This window comes from Mustela lutreola, chromosome 18 (genome assembly GCF_030435805.1).
Source record: "Mustela lutreola isolate mMusLut2 chromosome 18, mMusLut2.pri, whole genome shotgun sequence".
Classification (NCBI taxonomy): Eukaryota; Metazoa; Chordata; class Mammalia; order Carnivora; family Mustelidae; genus Mustela; species Mustela lutreola.
In genome coordinates, this window is record NC_081307.1 from 18,677,606 (window position 1) to 18,700,572 (window position 22,967).

Below are 22,967 nucleotides of genomic sequence, written 5' to 3' on the forward strand. Positions count from 1 at the left end.
AAACAGAACTAATGCCTGTTCCTTTTACCTCTTAAGGGTACTCTCTGATGAAAAGGAGAGCGAGCTGGCTGTCTGCCCGGTACAGAATGTTGGCCAGAAGTTGTCCCTGCAACCTTTTCTGCATAACCAGAGAAAAGCACAGGACAGGGTAAGCCTCATATGTAGGTTTCTAAACTAGTCAACAATCAAGATCTGATCATATAATAACCAGTATCTACCTTGCAATACCACTATCAATTGAGCCTTACTTATAACAACATGCTACACTGCCGCATACCAGAATCATCCATCACAGCAATAGCTTGCTCTGCTTTGTGCTGCAGAGCAAGAAGCGCAGCCTGTCGTCCCTGCAGAGCTCTCAGCTGCTCCTGCTGCTGTAACATCCTTTTTAATAAGTCATGCTGTTTCTTCAAATTTTCTATCTCTTCCATAGGCTCCTGCGGAGGATCTCTGGCCTGGAAAATAAAACCAACAATACTTATATATGATTATTAAAATTCATGTTTCTGTTTCAACTACCAATGGCACAGTACAGACACAGATGATAAATTAGTATTAAAAACACAATGGTGGGCGCGCCTGGGTGGCTCAGTGGGTTAAGCCGCTGCCTTCGCTCAGGTCATGATCTCAGGGTCCTGGGATCGAGTCCCGCATCGGGCTCTCTGCTCAGCAGGGAGCCTGCTTCCTCCACTCTCTCTCTGCCTGCCTCTCTGCCTACTTGTAATCTCTCTCTGTCAAATAAATAAATAAATCTTTAAAAAAAAAAACAAAAACAACAAAAAAAAAAAAACCCACAATGGTAAGTAGTTTCAGTAGACTTGAAGAAAAAAAGAGTAAGAATAAAATGATGACACAGAGATAGCCTACCATGTTGAGTTAGGTAGGTAGTTAGGTAATTCACAGTAAAAGATCATAACCAATGGCTTAGCCTGAAGAGGCATTAAGGAAAAAAAAAAAAAAAAAGCATACAAAACAGGACAAAAGGTCAAAAAGAGCTACACACACAAACGAAGGATCCAGACCTTATCGAAAAGGAAGAACAGAGTACCAGGTTAATATCCTAAATAATACCAGGTTAATATCCTAAAAATATCCTTGAAGATCAGGCTAAAAAACATTCTGCCCCATTTCTAGAAGTGATGTTAAAAAACACTAATAAAACAAAAACAAACCCACTATTTTCTAACCAAGGACAAAAATTATAGAAACACTTTTATTTAATAATTTGATGTAAACAGCTTTCATTTACTTACATCTCATTTCATAAACATAAAATAAAGGAGAAAACTTTATATTTTGTATCGAAGATAGCAATATTATGTTTTCTTTTAAATTATGCTTATTTAGCTATATCTGAGAAATTAAATACTCTGAATTCCCTCCAAAAGCTATCATTTTACCTAGAAGTAGAGGAACTAAATAGGTGTGACTTTAAAAAATTATAAAATGTTAAGTATTAACCTTAAAACCAGTGAAATTTAACCCAACAAGAAAAAAATAAAAATCAAGCAAAGAAACTAATTTAAATATAACTTGGAAAAAATAAAGTATAAGCCAAATTACATAAGAAATGTATATATACCATACTGGAATTTTTCATCAATAATTTACCTTTTTAAAAACCTTCTATTTTGGAAGTCTAAAGATTTTACCGAATATTTCACAGAATATTCCTATTAACTTAGAAACATTTAGTCAATTTTAAACTTGCATTGCTACCAAATTTTGGTTGGGGTTATGCATATTTTAAGTGAATAATCTCAACTGCCAAAGTTATTAAGGACAATAAAGAAGTTCAATAATTTCATTTCAAGGTAAAAATGCACTGATCTACTTTATGTATGTACATGTGATTCCTGGAGAAATTATGGAAACACAGATGGCTCCAGAGATTCCCTCCTGGGTGAATCCTTTCTCGATACTCTGCAAAAATCCCTTCTCTTTACCTTCCCAAGTGAGTAAGTATACAGCTCTAAATTAAATACTGGAAGAAAGTAAGGTCAAATAAAGAAGTACAAAGACTGTGGTAGGAATATCTGATGTACAAATCAGAGAACTAAGTCAGTGCTGCCTCTACCCTGTACTGACGGACTAGATTTCATGAAAATGGAAGAGAAGCAACTATCTTGGTCAAATCAGTACTTACTAAAGATTTTCTGTTGTCTCAAAATTCCAATAAACTAAAACCTTTTTCAAATTAACTAGTGTACTCAGTTTTCTCCTCACCTATACAAGTGGAGTTCAGTTGCTAACACTAACATTCATTCATTCTGTCAGAATTCATCTTCTTAGTTCTGGCTTATTTCTATTTATAATCCTCCCATCTCTCACAAATTTGTAGTTCAACCTTCAATGAAACCTTAAAGATCTCTAATTTTAAATAGTTGAATGACTAACATTCTGGGTTTTTACCCTTTAAGAAGCAAACTTTTAAAAAGAACTTTAATCCTTGTTAGTCACATTTTCTTTTAGATTGTATTTACTTATTTGAAAGGGAGAGAAAGACAGCAATGGGGGGAAGGGGGACGGGGCACAGGGAGAGGGAGAAGTAGGCTCCCTGCTAAGCCGGGCAGGGGGACGGGCACACAGCAGGAGCCTGATCCCAGGATCATGACCTGAGCAGAAGGCAGGAAGGCAGAGGCTTTACCAAATGAGCCACCCAGGTGCAAGTTGTTACACATTGATTTGCAAAACTCTGATACTCAAATTATAAAGAATTCTGAACTATTTATTAAAGGAAACACAATTACCTCCAGATTTTTCACTAATCCAAAAATGAATTCCCAATAATTTTGAAATTAGGAGAGTTTATTACTTCTTAGTAACTTTTGCATCCATATAATTAACATTTCAAACTAATACTCAGAAAATCTGAGCTGAGGGAGGCAAGAAGGGATTACAAATATAAAGAAAGGGAAAATGAGAAACTGGAAATAAAAATACCAAGGGATTAGAACATGTCAAGCGGACAGTGCACAGAACAGGAATCCAAAAAGGAAATGAAGAATATATTCATCTTTCAAACACTATTTTCACTTAAACTTTTTGAGTCACCTCCAATAAGCACATTTTTAGTTTACAGATAAAAAACTTAACTTAGACATGAACTCCAAAGCTACATACAATTTCAGAATTGAAATTTCAATTTCAGAAAACTCTGTCTTCCTTTTCTATAGTCAAATGAGATTCCTCCAATAATTTTTCATGGATCTAAATTTATTTTTTTGGCTGAAAAGTACTTCAGATTATATATATTCCATTTTTTTCACGTGAAAAGTGAGAGTAAGTCCAGCGAAGATACAGCTGTGATTTATCCAATATCACAGGGCAAGTCAGGTTCCTAAGTTCTAGGTTGGGTGTTTTCCACACCATACTGCCTGCCTCAAAATTACGTGTTCAGGTAGTATTAAATACAAAAGTCTGAGATATCATGTCTGAGAAACGTAGGCTGGTTTGGGAGACAAACTTAGCCCACAGTAAATACCTAGAAATGATGGAATGTGCAGGAAAGAGGAGTACGGGAAAATAACGAGTGCACGGGTACTTGCAGAAGGCTTCTTTTTAAAAAGTATGCAAAATGTCATCATGTCTATGAAATATTCCAGAAAATGGACTCTGTCCTTGTAAGCAGCTGCAGAGTATCAACCATTTGCTATCAAGCTACAACTCAGAAGGTTGTTTTAAGCTCTAAATCAGAACTTTTTTCCTACGGCCCTAAAAGAGTATGACGTCTTGAAAAGATGGTAAGTAGGGAATGAAGACGAGGTAGGGAGAATACAATTCTGCATAACAGAGGAAAAATAAAGTCAGTTGGTGAGAATGAGGAGTTTTTTCTAATAAAATAATATTATGAATAGAGTACTGACAAAACTACTACCCTAGGATGGCCCTAAGAATCAAAAGATTAAAAAGAATCAATTGGAATGAACTCCAAGAATGAAGTTCAATGGACAGTAATATTCACACATATAGCTATTTTTTAAGGAAACTGAAAAACAGAAAAATGGTTTTAAAGTAAATATATCAGCTTCAGAAAAAAAAGAAACACTGACAGATTTTCCTGTTTGTCACTGTTCAGAAAACTTAAAGAGAACAGTAAGTTCCAAAGGATATTTATTGAGTCTCACACTTTCTCTTCTCTAATGTTACTAGTTTTAAAAATAATCAGCTACTCAATTTACTCTTCTGTTGTACTGGGCACCTTTTGCTTAATATTTCATAGTAAGATCATCTTAGCTGATTTCAAACTGTATCCTTAAATTCTTGTGGGAGCCAGGAAAAACAAAACAAAGCAAAACAAAAACAAAACCTGCCAAAATATTTAGAGGTTTTGTCATTTTTAAGCAGCCAAAAAAAAAAAAGAGCATAACAAAATAAAGACCACCCCTAGTTAGTATAAGCTACTAATAAAACATAAGAAATTAGTCTAATCTCTACTTATTAAAATGGGATTTTTTTTTCTTGCCAATAGGAATGGGTACTTTCTTACAAACGCTTTTACTGAAACTTATTTTAAGTGTAACCACACAAAGAGCTGTCTTTAAACCTTTCCTAAGTGCCTTTATGGAAATCATGAAAAATTTAGAGCAAACAGTGGAGGAAAAAAACCAGGAGAAACATTACCAACAAGTCAACTTTCTTGCTTTAGTATTTTTCTTTAAAAAAAAAAAAGAAAAATGGAAGGGGTTTTCAAAAAAAGAAAATATAAACCACAAGAGAGAAAAAAGGGGAAAAAAGCACTATAAAAATACATCATTCTTAGAAAGGAAAGCTAACAGCTTACTCCATTTTCTTTTTCTTTAATGAATAACTGCAAGAATTAAGACAAAACTCAAAAGCACCATGTTCATCCTTGAATACAAATATCAGGGAAAAAAAGGCAACTAACTAATGGTTAAGGTTTAAGAATGTTCTATTTTGAGTTCTCAACAGCAAAAAAGAAAATGGATTAAGTTCTTTGTTAATACAAATTAAATACAGCTGCCACATATAATCCATAGGAAAGTATAAGAAAGCAGAGAAGAATAAAAACACTAAAGGATAGTATTTTACTAAGGCAAATTACAGTATAATTAGCCATGTTAATAGCTTACATATTTAAGAATAATAGCAACAGAAAGGCAAATCAAGGAAGAGGAAATGTGAACAAAAGAGGTGCTCATTTAGAGACTTCCCAAAATAATATTGTGAAATATACCTTTGAGGGAAATCCACGTTTTCGGCTATACTTCCTATTAGGCCTCAGTTCCCTGTCATTCTGAGGAGGTCTGTCACTTTTCCCTTTTGGACTTGTGGTAACGTCAATGTCTGAAACCTGTTCTTGTGAAGCTGAATTCCCTAGTTTGTCCTCAATGCACGGCCGAATTCTCAGACTAAAAGATGCCTCCTTTATTAAATAGTGTAGCATATTAATTTCTTAATACAAACTCCCGTTTAATATACAAGCCAGCCTTGTGAATAAATACAAAAAATTTACCAGTCCATCTCTTTAAAAATCAATCCACCCTCCCCCAAGTGGCAATAAACTTAAAAGACTTTTAAAATTTCTGTAGACTAGACTAACGCTTACTACAATCAAGTATCATATCATATCCTAGGCAATTGCCGAATTATACAACTGGAGCATATTTTAACATTTATTCTGCTGTTATTATCAACTTTCATTATATCATTTTATGTTATGAAAAAAATTCTCATCACAATGAACACTATATATACTAGTATACAAATCAAAATCATCAACTATACCATTTCCCACCCCTCCCCAACAGAATTCCTTTACTCACATTCCCCAATTCCTCCATTTCTGCTGGAATGAAATGTGAGGAAAAAAATTATTCCCGGCACCACTGTAAACAGAAAAACAATTTCCCCACAACAGAATCTACTTTCAACAGTTGTTTGGATCACACCCTGTGAATATCTATCTCCTGGAGAAAATAATGTAGGAAAAAAATTCAAATTTCCTCTTCAAATTAGGAAGGGCAGGGAAGAGAAAGAGGCAGGTAAGAAACTATGCAGGTCAACATGGAATGGAAACAAACCCTCAAATTTCTCATGCTGAATGGTATTTCGGAAGATCTCTCAGAAACAAAACATGGTTATCATTTCATAAGAAAAGCTTTACTGATAACAAGTTTTCAAGTTTACTAATGCATGGCTATAGATGTACCTGCTAAAATAAAAATGCTTCAAAGCACAGTAGTTCTGAAGCACACTACCTTCTAGGAGTTTATTTTACAAAGTTTTCCTCAAAAGTTCTGTGAATTCCTGATTTTTCGTCCAAAAGACAGTATTTTGATAAATTTCATTTTGTAGAGTTAGAAATTTTATTTTTATTACCATGATTAAATCACAATGTAAATGATACCCCGTCCCAATTTCATCTTGATGTTTTCAGTCATCTGGTTTTGCTACACTTCAAAGCTAGCCCAAGGTATTAAAAAATCCTAGCAGCCTTCAAAGGAGTCCTCAATAGCAAAAGAACCTGAAGATTTTTCCAAGACACAATACACTTAGTAATGATATTTTGTACTCCTAGCTTTTATACTCATGATGAATTTTAACTTTCCCAATGCTTCGTAAAATGAGTAAAGCTGTACTTAATGAAACCAACAAAAAAACTGTTTCTGCAAGCAGATCACAAATCGTATTTTTAAATCAACCATGTAAGTGTTTGCTACTTTTGTACTCCCATGTTTTGAAATAATATATACAGCATTAACAATTTGAGGGTTTCTTTCCTGAAACATACTTTTCATTAAGGAATGCCTATAAAAAATATCATCTTGAAAAATGGGGGGAAAGTTTAAATCTTCATTTCTAGCACTTTAATTACCAAAAAGCCGCTTACCGTGGTATCTGAAGCCTCAGACTGCACATCTATGTTTAGCGATGTGCTCTCAGCTACAGAACCAGATCCCACAGCTGAATCTATAGTCCGAACATCCTCCTCCTCATTTTCTCTAGCCTGAAATATTTTAGTGGTATAAATCATACAACTATAAAAAAGGGCAATAAAATGTTATAATGGATGGCACGATTTTTTGAAAATATATTAACTCCTCTGGGGTGGAATCAGATTGTCATCAGTATATGCACACTAATATACCACAAAAATAAATCAACACATTACTGAAAAGGTCCAAAACTTACAAGGATTTTTTGGAGAAATTTCATATATGACTTTTCTTGCTCTTTAAGGTGATCTATTAGATGAGTAAGGCGCTCAACATTAGCAGATCTTTCATTTTTCTCTACAAGATCTTCCCGCATGGAACTAGCTTTAGTAATATAATCACGAATCTGAACAAGCCTGCTTACAATCTGCATAAAAAAATTTGGAAAAAAAAAGCATGAAAATAAACCATATGTAAAACTGAGCATAATGCATTCCATAGCAACACTTATACATATTTTTTATTTCAAATATAGTAACTAAAGATATGTCTACGTTTATCATTTGAATTCATACATGCAAAAGATCTGAATCAAATTTATAATTTAACCAAAATATAAATGGCAATACTAACAGCCCCAATTACTATGAATATAAGAATTTCAAAACTAGTTTTAATTTACATTACCCGAAACATTTTACTTACAGAACTGCATGCCTTTAAACTACTATTTATGCAAATTTTTTCTAATGTTTATATATTACTTCCAAGTAAAAGTATTAGACTTTTTAAAGTACTTCTCAAAAGAATTATAGAACCATTTAAAAAAATTATTACAATCTACTAATCACATTTCAAACTCCTCTTGACTAAAAAATTAGCATACAGCCTTTGGCAGGTAAACAGAAGCCTTAATTTACAATATGCCATTTCTACAATCATTTTGGATAAGAAGAAATTTATACTATTGAATGAACCTGAGATTAATGAAGTGAGTCTAGAAGTACTTAGCTAAAATTCCTATATACATAACCCAATAAAACTTTCTTAATCTTAATATTTCTGTTTTGAAGCTCCTAAAAGCAAAGAACAAAACAAACATTTTTCACCTGGCTGCTTTCCATAGCAGGCTCTCCTCTTCCATCTTCTTCAGAGACTTGACAGTTTTGCAAAAGGTCATTACTTAAAGCAGAGGCGAACAACTCTTTACACTGTGCTGAACCAACCATTTCTCTCTTTGGAGGACTTATAGCAGCATCTTTGCTCTTGTTAGTATTAATCTGCATAGGCAAAAAGTTGAAGGGCTTTCGGTTTTCACTAAGCTGACGTTTGTTGTTAGCAGCTGTTGCTCTACCTTGAGAATCACTTCCAATGCTTCTCTACGTATGAAAAAGAAGCCAAATGCCACAAATATTAATTTTTCAATAATTAAAAAAAATTCCAATGTTCTTAATCAGCTTTACCATCAGAAATTAAGTCAGGAAGTATACATAAATAGCTCTGTCCGTAAGATTTAAAAAAGATTCAAATCTACAAAAAAATCTTCTACTAAAATATCAAAATTTGATCAACTTGTCCTATTCCTCATTTTGTCTGACATAAATCAACTGATGAATATGAGCAAGATCAGTCTAAATGATGTACCAAGACGACAAACCCTATCTATAACTGACATTCCTAATCATACTTGTTCACCGAATTTTGTATGGGCTTTGGATCCAATGAGTAGATCTTAATTAATACAAACATCAGCATTAAGATGTGTCCAGATGAAACATTGCCTGAAAAGTGCTCAGCTCAGTGTCGGATATATAGTAAATGTTCAGTAATTATAACTAGATGACTAAATGACATGTGATCACCACCACCACCGTATCAGACTTGAATATACTTTTATGCAAATTTGGTAAACTATTTCTCTCTCTAAAGCACAGATGTGACAATAAAGCATCTGTTAAGAGTTCATTATCATTTCCATTTACTTTTAGTTCCAAATTTTATTTCAGTGATTATAATACCATCCACAGTTTTATTTTAAACTTGAGGTAATCCAGAACACCCCACACTTAGCCAATGATAAATATTCTAAACTGGATCTTCCCTTTTGCTTAATAGCAATCTTACTCAGTTACTAACATGTAAAATTTAGTTCCATGACAAAATGATTTATATCAGTCATAGAGTATTAGTAATAAAGCTACAAAAGACCTGACCTTAGCAAGTTTAGAAAGTTTTGCCCTCCAAAGAACATAATACCACCACCAATTAAAATTCTTTCCATATACACAGAAACAAAGAAAAAGGAAATAAAGAGCTTACTTTTCATTCTTAAAACAACTATTTAATCCATTCTAAGTATTTCCCATAGTTATAACTTGATTTTTTAAAATAATTCACAAACCTGATCTAAATCACTGAAGTTTATCCGCTGTTTAAGTTTCTCTAATTCTGCCTGCTCTGGAACAGACATCTGAGTCACATATCTACTATGTGGAAACGAATGTGGAGTCTTTGTTCTTCGCCTTCCAACTCCTGGTGATGACTCCGGAGAAATATCATTAGTTACCCTCTTATCACTTTCGACACCAAGCTTTTTCTTATTCTTTTCTGATGATTTATTTGCTTTCTTCTGTTGGCCACTCCAATCCTTTAAAAAAGTGAGGGCAAAAGTTAATCTGGCCTCTATCAAACTAGGGAAGTGATTTGATATGCTTAAACATTTTTAGTGAGTCTTAAAGTTAAAAATGACAAAACATTTTTTGCATAAACATACAGCCTTAAAGACAATTATTTACTTCTAGTCTATTATTTATTATTATTTACATCTAGTCTATATTTCATAGAGAGTCCTTCAGAAAATAGATTAATTTCCTCTCATAGATCTTTAACAAACATAAATGCAAAGTCCAACCTAGAGTCAGTCTGAATATTTTCAAGAGCATTTTAGAAATTGGTTCCCTACTATTTATAAATTGGATAGTGAAATAAGTTATAGATACCTTCACTGGCCTCCTTTAAAATCAATGTATGTAAGACAGATTCCAAATCAACCTGGATTCTAAGAAAATTATTGTTATCTGAAGAAATGCTCACTGTGTGACCCTATGCAATTTACTTAACTTCCCACCCTCTCAGTTTCCTAATCTCTAAGATAGTGTCACCTTTAAAACATGATTAAAGATAACATTCATAAAGCATCTGGCACAGTGCCCACCATATAGTAAGCAATAAACAATTATTCTTAACTTTTCACAGGCAATAATGTATTACATAGTAAACCTGACACGAAATGACAAAAATGATTCATGTTTTAATGGGAGATCATTTTTATTTACTTAGTTATATCCACATAACCTAAGTCATTCAACAAAAAAGTCTATAAATTCCTACCTTATTCAAACTGGAAAAATCATTTAGTTTTACTATAGTAAAACCTTCTGGGATAGGATACTTCCTCATTTATAACACAACTCCCTTCTCTACAATCTGTCCCTCCACCCCAATCCTTGTATGGGCGTTCTTGCCAACCTGTTGTTCTACTTACCCTACCCCTTCCTGGCCACAGCTGATTGGAAAAGAGATGCATATCTAATCCAAACAGGGATAATCGTACTTTAAAATTTCAAATTGGAACTAAAAGATAACTAGTCAGTACATAATTGTAGTGATAACAGAAAATTTTAGAATGAAGGGTCAGCCATAGAACACCACATGAACCAGAGAAGAGAGAAAGCTGGTCTGCGAAAAGAGTTGTGTTAAGCAAAGGCACGCAGAAGCAGAGAGTCAGGGCAGTGAAAAAGCAATTCTTGACAATCTTCTAGTTCCTTTTTCTAGTCCCTTCCTAAAACCCACCTATAGTGTTTTGGTTTAACTTGTTTTCCATAAAACATCTTTATAAACTTATAATAACTCTTTTTGGGTTAAGTTAACTCAGGTTGATATCTGTTACCTGCAAACAAAAGCATCTTCAACTAACATAACAAACAGGCAGGGATTTAATGTCTTGGCCAGCAACAAAACCATGTGCTTACAAAGAATCTCAATGAGTTTGATTTGGCTAAGTCAAGAGAAAGTTTCATTTTATCATTAATAGTTAATGATACATAATCAATAGTAAGTTATCATACCATATTGTTGAGTCGGTCATCAACACCCTCAGTGCTCCAGTTTGGTAAATCCTGATCATTCACGCCTTCTTCAAAAGGACCTCCTCCTGTGGCCATCTTGGTTTTACCAATTAATTTTCTGCAAAACAAGTGAAAACTAACATTTTAACACATAAAAACAAACTCTTAATGATTTTTAAATCATTCCATGAAGCTTAGTGACATGAAAGAAATCTCAGAAAAGTTGATTTTATGAAATAAGAAGAGGTAGTGTCAACCACACATCATAGACAAACTGATTCAGCAGCCATACAGATATTACAATAAACATGAGTTAAGGAGCTGGAGTGACAGGAAAGGGAAGGAAAACTTCAAAATATCCACTATGAGTACTGTCCTACATGCTTTCAGGTCACTTTATTTAATTAGCTGAACACAGTCCTAAAAGGTAAAGGAGTGAAAGGAAAAAGTTATTAATGGCTAGAACCAAAACCACTCTTAGGAGAAAAAAACCAATATTCCCAAAGACCTGAGAATTTGTTTGGTGTCAAAGTTTCAAAGAGGATGGAACTTCTCTGGATGCAGAAACGTTTGGTTTTAAAAGGAAGGTAGTGTTAAGCAAGGTAGGGAGAAGACAAGAGAAAGAGGCAGGCCTAGGTCAGTGAATGGGCAATAAAAGTCAAAAATACAGTGGCCTGAAACATTTAAGAAGACTGATGCCTATTGCTTTACACTAAATTATATTGCTGCTACCTCAGAGTTTTCCCTAAATCTTGACTCGTCTACCAAAGTCGCAAATTCTCCCTACTACAATAAAAAACTTAGGATTTTTGTGAATATCCAGGGAAGTACTGAATTTCATACCCAGGTCAGAGAGATGAGTAAAGAAAGAGCCATGTTAAAAGCAGACATTCAGAAGCAGAGATGACCAGCAGAAAATGAGATTTCTACATAACCTTGTGGAGGACTCTGGCTTTCCACAGGGTGTGGAACTGCACAAGCTGGAGAAGGACAGAGTGAAAGAGATGGGCAGATAATTTTATCTAGAATTCAAAGGGCAGAGAAAGCCATTAGACAGGAGCGTTATAATAGGTTCCTGATTTTACAAATAACTCTAAGACTCAAAGAAGTCAGATAATTTCTCCAAGGTCACTCAGCTAAAAATGGCAAAAAGGAATACATATCCAAGTTGCTTTGACTGTAAGATCCCAACTTATCCCATTCACTAGAGCAAAAAATTAAAAGCATTATCATCCATGACAAAGTAATCTCACAGATGTTTTAATGCTAGAATATCTACTAGAATAATATATTAATAGATCACAAAGAGGTTAAATTTTATCACTCAAAGAAATGGTGATAAAATTCAACACTTAATTTGAAAAAAATCTTAGTGGCGCCTGGGTGACTAGCTCAGTTGGATATCAGCTTTCGGCTCAGGTTGCAATCCTGGAGTCCCAGGATCAAGCCCTGCATCAGGCCTCCTGCTGAGAGAGGGTCTGCTTCTCCCTCTGCCCCTCATCCCACTCATGTTCTCTCTCTCTCACTCTCTCGGTCGCTCTCACAAATGAGTAAAATCTTTGAAGAAAAAAAAAAAAAAGAAAGAAATCTTAAGAAGTACAAATACACTGATGATTCCTTACAGTTATATGTACTATTATACTATTTTTTTTCAGTAAGCACGTATTACTTTAATAATTTTCTAAGGAGTTGAAAGAAGTATATACTTTAAACCAATAGCCAACAATATTAAAATAAGAAATGAAGGTACGCCTGGGTGGCTCAGTGGGTTAAGCCTCTGCCTTTGGCTCTGGTCATGATCCCAATGTCCTGGCATCGAGTCCCACATGGGGCTCTTTGCTCAGCAGGGAGTCTGCTTCTCCTTCCGCCTCTGCCAGCCACTCTGTCTGCCTGTGCTCACACTCTCTGACAAATACATAAATAAAATCTTTTAAAAAATAAAAAATAAAATAAGAAATGAAGGACATCCCTATTAAAATAAAGATCAAAATAAAAAGGTACATACCAGTTATTTAGCATTGTTTTTAAAGTCTACAAAATGGAAAAACATGAAACATAAATATTAACCCTAAGAAGACAAAAGGTGATATTCTTAAATTATGCATTAAAAAACATACAGAACTTCAAAATATCACCAATAACCACACAGAAAATATACTGGAGAAAAATGATGCCCTTGTAATTGTGACCAAAAAAAACCCATCTAGGAATAATGCAAATTTTGCCCTAAATTAGGAAGCACCAGTAGACTATAAAACAATGTAAGAGAAAATTTACAAAGTAGAAAAACAAACTATCTTCCCTCATGGAAAGACAAATTTTATAAACATACCATTTTTTTCTAAATATACACTTAATGAATTCCCAGTGGAGTTCTTCTTAGAATCTGACAAAACAAGTCAGTACAAAAAATTTAAATATATGAAAAATAAAAGCAAAAATAGCAACAGAGGTTGGGAGAGTAGAAAACTAGTCCCAAGACCTATTCATTCATACTGAGTACCTATATGACTAAATTAGTATTAGCCAATTACCCCTTGCAAAATCCTAAAATACACCCAATTAGAAAAATATAATGAAGAAAATGAATCACAGCTAACAACTATTTTAACAACTATTTTACTATATTTTATAAACATCCTATCATTTAATCCTCATAAAAATAACATGATATAAGATGATAAAGGATTATTCACTTGATGGGAATATTTGCTACTAATTTTGAAAAAGATTACTTAGAAATTTAATAGCATTTCTCAACTAGAATCCTTCATCTCAAATACAGAACACAGAAAAATGATCTGAGTAATACTTTTTTCAATTCTCCCAAGGATGGTACATACCCAGTACCATTCCAGACACAGAAGAAGAATTTATTCACAGTAAACAATAGATGCCTTAGAGCTTAATTCTCTCCCAATTGAAAAAGGCCATCTTATACCATAACACCAAGATAGTAAGTAGATTAAAAATAGATTGAGAAGATTAAAAAAAAAAAAAAACAGACAGAAAATCAAGAAAACAGGATGGGCTCTAAAAATAAAGATCCTACAAATATGGAATGCAGAAATAAAAGAGAAAAAGTGTAACAGATTGTATTCACATAAAATAAAATCCCAAGTTTATAGAGAATAAATAGTAAATGACAAAATAGGGGGAAAATCTCAAAGAAATCTGAAGCACACAGTGAATATCTTTATAAAGAATTAATGGGGATAAACAAGAAAAATAAAAACACTAAAAATAAAACAATAAAAGTCAGTATAAACAGGTAACTTAAAGTCAGTAAACATAAAATGATAAAAATATTAACAATAAAATTTAGCAGCAAATTAAAATGAAGGACTACTAAATTTGCTGTATTTCCTAATCCTGATGACAGCAAAAGGAAACTAGAACTCTCAGTCACTATCTTGAGAGCTAAACTTGCATATAACCTTTCTAGAAAGCATTTTTGCAATATTGTATCAAGAACTAAAACTGAATTTTGACCCAGTAATTCTACCTCTCCCGAGCGAATGTAAGAAAATAAACTTAAATAAGGGAGAGGGAACTATAATGCAGAAAATAGTTTATTATGCTAGAACTGTGATAAATTGTAAACTGAATGTTAAACCATAGGCTGGATGCTACTAGGAAACAGTACCCTTCAAAACATATATAATTATGAAGGCTGAACGATACTTCCTGTGTTTAAAATATCAGAGAGTATAAAAGAGGAAAAAAGCAATATGCAAAACTGCATACGGATTAGAAAAAACTAAAACTAAGAATATATACTAAAGTGCTTGCATGAAAGCAACTGCTGGTTGTGCACGTAGGAATGTGATCGTTTTCCCTGTCTTCTCATATATTTTCAGCAATACTTTGTTTTTTACACTAGAAATATATTTTAGAACTTACAAAATAACTAATACTCATATAGAAATATGTCCAATGAGCTGAAATGACATTTAGATGAATCATTTAGCACCTATTATTTCCTAGATGTACCAATATAATTTACAATGTTAAATAATGGGCACTTCAAAAACTACATATGCAGTAGAGGCAACACTATCTTCAAAAGTACTAGAAACTAACCATAAAACATAAATTAGCATTGAAACTTATTAAGGTATTCAAGTAAAAACTCTTACATACCGATTTTTTTCCTAAAATAGTATATGCTATGATTTCTATTAGTAGAATAATAAAACTTACTTAGAGATAAATTAAAAATATATTTGGAGATATGACATTTTATATTTTATCTTTATATTATGATAAACTCCCCCTAAAATGAAGAGCTAATTCATTCCCCATAAAATGAAATAGGTTCTTCTAAGAACCTATTTATGGGCTATATGAATTCAAACACTATTAAGGTTAAGTTTTTAAAACAATTCAAAAACTAAATATTAAAATTAGTTTGGGAAAAATTGGCCAAATTTTTTAAAAATCTTTTTAAAGACCACTTACTATATAGTCTACTGAATTTACAAAATAAACAACTTTGTCTATAGTTATATTGTGATGAGATAAACACCCATGAGGGTAGATTAATAATAATGATGCTAAATGTGTTTAAATACATACTCCTATACAAGTATTATTATGAAGCTTAAGAAATAATGTCATGTAAATCAATTTTCAACATCTTAACAGCTGATTTATCTAAGAGGGTTAAAATCTCCCCCTATAAAATGTAGAAAATATAGGCAAGTATTTTCCTCTTCTTCATGCCAATCTCTTTACCCACCTCCAAGTCATCATTAGAAATAGGTGCCTGCCTTCTAAATTGTTTTGTAGACACACTGTTATTATTCGTATAATTTTATCATTATTTTAAACTATTATATGAAAAGAATTCTTATAATAAAATACTAGGTATGTAGACAAGAAGATCAATTCAAGTAGGCTTCCAATAGTGGAATCAATAGGGCTTGGTGACTATTATGACATGGAAGATGAAAGATGAGGCAGTGAGAAAGCTGTTCAAGGATGAGTCCTACGTTTCGAGCTTGAACAACTGGGTTTATGGTAATACATTCACAGTGACTGGAAAAGGAACAGATTTTTGTTGAGAGATGATTAATTTGGTGTTAACAATGCTGGGTTTGAGGTGAAATCTAGGCTGCAGAGATTTGCAAATCATCTGCCCAGAAAAGTACTCAAAATGGCACAGAAGTCATCGGGAGAAGAGGAAGAGATCAAGACTGAGCCTGGAGGGACACGGATATTTAAGAGACAGGAAAAGAACACTGAAGAAGATAGACAGGAGAGAAACCAGGAGTGTGTGCTAGAAAAGGTGCAAGTGTATAAAGGAGGAGATCAGTAAGAATGCCAGATGTTATTCTGTCACATAATACTAAGAAGTGCCCACTTGAATTTAGCAACAAGAAGGTTACTGAGGACCCTGGTACTAGCCATTACAGCAGGGTGGGGAAGATCAATCCCATAACTGGAATGCTTTTACTGATAGGAAGAGGCAAAAATAAGTCATTAGGTAATTTTTTCAAGGAATTAGTCTATGAAGGGAAGCAAACAGAGATAGGCATGGAGGAAGTTTTGTTAAAAGCATGTTTAAAATTTGTTGGCCAAGAGCTAGTAGAGGAAGATACTGAAGATGCAGAAAAGAAAGGAGATAGTGTATGGTCTCTGAAAAAGAGGTAGCAACTGGGACCCAGGGTGTTAAGAAAAATGACTAGCTATAGGTAGAGGAACACCTCTTTCTTTGAACAAAGGGGAAGGATGGAAGTAGACTGAGGCTAATGGCATCTATTCGTAGGAGGCTGAGGGAGTCTGTAAGTGATGCGAAGAGGAAAGGACTGATCCTAAAACATGAGGGTGAGACAGCAGTGTCTGAGAGATGAGAAAAGGAGAATGACTGTGGGAAGCACTGAGGATTCAGGTGAGAGCTAGAGAACATCCACAGATATCAGTAATCTGCAATGTGAATTTTTTTTCCCAGCAGTGCTCATTAGCCCTGGTAGAATATTCCACTGAATCCATCCAAGGTGGGAGATTATGGCAGGCAGGTTATTAGAAAGACAATAAAATGGAAAAGCTGAAGCCACTGGAAAACAAACAGCGCAAGTCATGGATGACTATATGGGAATAACAGGGATAAAAGTAAAATTTTTCTACTTTAAACAAGCACTTCTATGACCTACTAAACTAAGTTGAAACTAATTAAAAGCTTCATATAGCTATTTTCGACAGCCCTATCTGGCTCCCTCGCCTTGCAAAGATACAAAATACAAAAGTACTATAGCAATTTATAAACTTTCTGTGACTGATCTTTTTGAAGAAAATCCTGTCATAAGATTCTTACTACAGAGAAGTATTTATATGCATATAAAATTACAGTATTGTCACAGAAATACCGATGATTGACCCAAGGTTAATCTTTGAAATAAAAATATAAAGAAAAATTAAACAAGTTAAGAAAAAACACTACTTTTCTAAAATTTTTAAATTCAGATATTATCTCTGAAATGGCATTAAATTACTCCTAACCATCCCTGGAAATGCCATCTTGACAATGTAAATGAAGGTTTTAGAAATACTCAACCTAATAAAATAATGTAGGAAGTAGTTTTGTTCTAAGTATTTACTTATGGTCACAAAATACCCAAAGGTGGTACTTTATTTATCTGTACAAGTTTTCTAAAGGCTGTATTGTTTACAGTATTTCTCTAATTATAAAAATACCTGGTACACTGTTTTGAAAGTCTTCATACAGTGTTCAAATGTACTAAGCACTTCTAATGGAAACTGAGAAGAAAATGCACAAGTATCTGGTTTTATGTTTTGTTTAGTCAGTTTCATTTGAGGAACTTCTCAATTTCTTCTCTGTACTTAAGATAGTCAAGTACCTAAAAAAAAAAAAAAAAAAAAAAAATTTCACAAAGGATTTTTCCCATAGTGCTTTCAATTTGAGACTTTCTAAAAATTTCAAAATTTTTTTAGAACTTAAGATATCTCTGTAATTACCCTCTTCAAATAATAAAAAAAAAAACCTGTTAAGACATTGGTGGGAGGGGGATAAAAAGACTACAACAAAACATAACCCTCTATCTAAATCAACAAAAATTTTATTAGACCTACATACCAACTATTGCATTAGGTCTATCTTACGATATAGTTATTCTGTGCAGAGCATTTCATATCAACAAAATATGCCCTTGCTCAGAAGTGAGCACACTGAGGTCAATTAAATTCTGCTCGCTAAGACGCCCTCCCTAAAATTTATATTCAAAACGTATTGCTTTCTTGTCATGGGTTACATATAACACCCAAATAAATCTGTAGGCCCTACTGCCACCAGCAACTTGGAATCTGTCTTTGCTGCCAGTCCCATACTCACTGTTATCATCTCTTCATAACACTCCCTTCCACTGGATCATTACTAACCTCCTATACATCCTCCCTCTGTTCCCCAATATGCCTCCTACTTCTTCAAGTTCAATAACATCCGAAATCCCTCTGAAAGCACTATTTCCTTAGCAATCCTTTCCAAAAGGGGCACTACTCTTCCTAATGCCCCCAGATTCATGAGGAAAGAATCACATTTATAGACCATTCTTATTTAACTAATGCTTAACCTTCCTCTTCTGAACAAATTTGTCATCAAAAATATCACTCTCCATACCATGGGCACCACTTCCTACCGTCCCCCCCTCCAAAACAAGTCTTGTACTTTTCTTGGTAATAACTGGCTCATGGTCTCACCCTCCGCATCATTCCCTACTTTCCCAATTTTTCTAAGACTGTGAATTGAGGTCCAACATCCGTCTCATCTACCCTATTCCAATACATTTCACTCTGGACTGGTAATTTGTTCAAGATCCTGAAGTTCTGAAATCCCTTCTTCTGATCCTAAGTCCTTGCCTTCTCCTTCTCTCACTTGGTCATTCCTGCTAAACCTGCTCTTGACCCTGCTGCAAAGTTCAGTTTGGTCATTCTTCTTTCCAGGAATCCATTAATCCCCTGCTTCCTTACTCAACCCCAAACACAACCCAAGTAAGTCATTCCGAAAATCCCTTGCAAGCATCCCTGACTTCCTCCCCTATTTGCCCATTCTACCAATTCAATTCTGGATAAACCCCACTACGTGCTCTCTTTACATCTATTCACAAACTGCCAGAGGATAGAGAAATAATTATAAAATGTGATTGGCTATGTTCACTATTAAGGTATATTATACTGTACACCCACAAACACACACTTTCAAAACACAGGTTTACTCCATGAGATAAGACACCTTGTCTGTTTTGTTCATTGCCGTATCTCTAGTACTTTATAGTCATTAAGTCACCCACTGTAGGTACTGAATTAAATTTGTAAAATGAATGTATTACTATGTACTTTGCTGGCTTCCAAATAAATTCCCTAGTGCAGTTATTCCAAACGCTTTCTATTTTTCCCAAGTGTCAAATACACTTGTCTCCTTTACAGATGGCCAAATTGTTTAATGAGAAAATCAGGATCTTCTAAAGGGAGTTAAAAGAATTTTCCCTATATCTTTATCCCCTCTCATCTATCCTCCCTCACGTTTAAACTATTTTATAACTGGTTTTATAATTCTTTTTATTTTACTAAATGCCTGCTATATCACTCTAGTGTTAAGAACTCTAATACACACTCACATTTGACCTTCCCTGTGTTTGATTTTTCTCATCCTATTATTCTTCCAATTAAAAAAAAATACTGAAAAGTATAATAAAGACATAAATCAACTCCCAATTTTCTCATGATAGTTGGCTTAGATCATACGGGAACTAAGGACTTACCTGCTTTCCTAGAAAGCAAGCAACCCACTGAAAATGCGTTGTCTTAAAATTTTAACAGCAGAATTAAATTCAGACTCTGACACTTGTCTTAAAAAAGCAGTGACTTCTAAAATGCTTTTTAACAAAAGTTTCTTCTGATCCTCATCCTTTAGTCATTTAATTTCTAAATTGTCCTTAGCAAATAATTACTTAACTTTCCCTCAATAAACTTTCATTGACTTTTTTTTTTGCTGGTCAGATTTGACAATGCACTTTGGATATAAACTAAAGTTTACCTTTAGGCACCTAAGAGAAAAAAAAGCACAACTCAGTCAACAGTATATGCAATAAGCTCAAAAAGTAGAGAAATTTGTGCATAAAAATTTTGAAAAATCAATTAACAGAAAAGTTGCAGAAAATGACAAGATTAAATGGATTTGGAGAGGCAAATCCAGTAGCTGTTACAGGACAAATTCAAATTCAAATGGTCCTGTGAAGAAAGACATTTCAAAAGGCATTATTAAAATTATTTGGTATTAAAAAATTAGGAATGACATGGCTCTTTTCTAGCAAAACTATGAAAGCAGAACAAAGTGGCATGCCAAAAAGCAAGGCACACAGGGCAGCAAAGCGAGAAGATCTGTTTCCTAGAGTGGGCCCTCAACCACGCACTGATATGTTGATAGCAGTCTCCACTGAAAAGTCTTCCAACTACAATAGGAAGAACAATAACACAGGGGTGCCTGGATGGCTCAGTGGGTTAAGTATCTGCCTTCAGCTCAGGTCATGATCTCAGGGACCTGGGATCAAGCCCCACATCGGGCTCTTGCTTGGTAGGGAGCCTGCTTCTCCCTCTCCGTCTGCCTGCCGCTCCCCCTGCTTGTACTCTGTCTCTCCCTGTCAGACAAATAAATAAAATCCTTAAAAAAAAAAAAAAACCCATAAACAGCAATAACATATATAATGATGACAAATTACCTGTTTAAAAACTAGTTTTACAGCTCAGAAACGGCTCCTTTCCTGCTTCACACTTCAAAGTTGTTGCCTGCTTGTGATTAAAAACAATAAAAACACTTATGAAGTACAGAATAACAAATATTATATATATATACATATATATATATACACACACACACACACGACCTAAAATGTTTAGAAAAATGAACAAAAAAGGAAATATCCAACTTACAATATTTTAGACTAGTTACTTTAATCCTTTTGGAAAACAATGTGATATACTTAAATGTTTAAATCTTCCAAACTTGTAAGATTCTACCAAACAACAGGATCCGTTAATATAGCTACTTCGGTAGGTAATACAAATCAATAACCCCAATTACCGTGCACAAGGTTTACCTTCAGTTCAAAAACCCAGCATTATAATGGTTTCCAGGACTCGCACCAAGAAGGTAAGAGGCAAAGAAAAGAGCAGGTGCACCCGAAGCTCTACAACACCCACTCCGGTAACCAGAGAATACCAGGAGGCGGAGTCTTGGAAAGCAGTTATGGGGCGGGGGTGCCCAGAAAGCCCGGTTCTTCCAGCGCCAAAATACGATCCCTCACTCATACGGCGCAGAACGCAAACCTCAAACCGGTCAAAAAAGAAAAAGAAAAAAGAAAAATCGAACGAGGGCGAGATCCTCAGGAATCGGCCCCAGGATGAAAAAAGTTTGGTTGACCCGCCCCCGTAACAGGGCCTACCATCCAATCCCCAAACACCAGTTTCTGCAAAGCAAGCAATGTTTCCCTAATCCCAGCTGGCATTTAGTTTTCCCCATCTTCGGCCCTTTCTTACTGGACCTACAGTAGGACACGAAGAAGCGGAGCAATGGGAGGGGGGCGAGAAGAGCTGTTAAATTATCATTCCTCTCCCGAGTCTAAACCACCTCGTCTCCAAAGTCAGGAACGCCCTCCCCGCCCCCCCCCCCGCCCGCCCCCACCCCGCGCCCGGCCTCTCAGCTCTCAGAATACCCGAGACAGCAAAAATCCGCGGCTCACAGCCCGACGCAAAAGTCGCGTCGCTCCTCACCCGGCCTTCACCTAAAATTCTGGACACCGAGAGCGCCCCAGAGTGGAATCTGAGAGGGGGTGGGAGCGGGCGCAGTCACGAACACTAAGGCCATTAAGGCCCCGAGCTGTGGAGAACCAGAGCCCCATCCCCTGGCAACCAAACCACAGCCCCCGCTCCACTCCTTCCACTTGCAAGGGGCATGCCCCTGGAGCGCCCGAAACGCAGGGCGGCCTCCTCCTCGGGGCCAGAAAATGAAGGGGGGGGCGGGCAACACGGGGGTTCTGCCGCCGCTAACGCGTCCCTAAATGCTCACCCGGAGACTGCGTCCTTCGTCCCGAGGTAAGGAGCGGACTGTCTGGCTAGGGGGGGGGACCTGAAGCTGGCAACAGGAAGACCCAGAAGCCCACGGAGAGGCGTGAGCCCGAGGCCAGGCCCGATAGGGTCAAGTGTCCCAAAGCCGTTGCTCTCCCGCCCCTGCGCCGCGCTGCCCTCGGTTGCCAAGGGCTGGGGACGCGCAGCATTACCTGTAAACGAAGCAGCCTCTCCTGCCAAGGGTGGAGTAGCGGTCAGGCCCTACGATCCGCCACTGGCAGCGGTCCTCCCTTAGAGACTGCAGCTGGGAGCGCCCACAAGGTCCCTGGCTGCCTAGGGCCCAATGGCCGCCTTCTCTACCTTAGCTACTCGGCGCCAACCGCCGCAGCCACCGCCATCTTAGGATCTCATTGTGGTGGGAGAAGAGGGCGGTGGGGGGGGGGCTACTGCAGAGGGGGCAACGCGGCGTGAGACTGCGCCGTCTCCTCGGCAACGGCCGCGCGGGGGCGAGAACTCGCCGAGGCGGGAGCCGCAGTGCGATCTGCGCTCTAGACTGGAGTCATGTGACCGCCGGAGTCTGTGGTGTCACTTCGGGCCCTTTGGCCTGGAGCCGCTAACACAAACGAACAACCGGAGACTACATATCCCAGAATGCCAATTCGACCCTGGTTTATAAGCGTCCGTCCGTCGGTCAGGAGAGGGTTAACCGCAAATCCCGGCATGCCGTGAACGTCGCGGCACTCCTCTGCGAGCTCGTGGCTCTGGGCCTGGGCGGAAGTGCCATGAGCTTCCTCTTCAGCTGGAAAAACTGAGGAGAGTCCTAGTGGTTTGCTGGGCGGCTGTCCGCGCCAGACCCTGCGGG

General features: G+C 36.1%; 1 protein-coding gene across 19 annotated transcripts in view; it reads right to left on the reverse strand.

The window, feature by feature from the left end:
* Positions 1 to 22,683, reverse strand: part of PCM1 (pericentriolar material 1) — an 82,028-nt gene extending 59,345 nt beyond the window's left edge. For 3 of the 19 annotated variants that reach the window (XM_059156177.1, XM_059156181.1, XM_059156169.1), the window contains exons 1-11: positions 22,318 to 22,683; positions 20,761 to 20,827; positions 17,723 to 17,886; positions 11,027 to 11,144; positions 9,301 to 9,546; positions 8,009 to 8,278; positions 7,156 to 7,326; positions 6,854 to 6,970; positions 5,198 to 5,386; positions 278 to 455; positions 29 to 118 (exon numbers count right to left, since the gene is read on the reverse strand). In XM_059156177.1, coding sequence (XP_059012160.1) covers positions 29 to 118; positions 278 to 455; positions 5,198 to 5,386; positions 6,854 to 6,970; positions 7,156 to 7,326; positions 8,009 to 8,278; positions 9,301 to 9,546; positions 11,027 to 11,122 — 1,357 coding nt within the window. In that variant the 5' untranslated portion in view covers positions 11,123 to 11,144; positions 17,723 to 17,886; positions 20,761 to 20,827; positions 22,318 to 22,683. Of the gene's footprint in view, positions 1 to 28; positions 119 to 277; positions 456 to 5,197; positions 5,387 to 6,853; positions 6,971 to 7,155; positions 7,327 to 8,008; positions 8,279 to 9,300; positions 9,547 to 11,026; positions 11,145 to 17,722; positions 17,887 to 20,760; positions 20,831 to 22,106; positions 22,259 to 22,317 lie in introns of those variants that run through there. The other 16 variants (XM_059156175.1, XM_059156183.1, XM_059156176.1 and 13 more) reach the window with 12 other exon arrangements.
* Between the last annotated feature and the right edge of the window lie 284 nt (positions 22,684 to 22,967).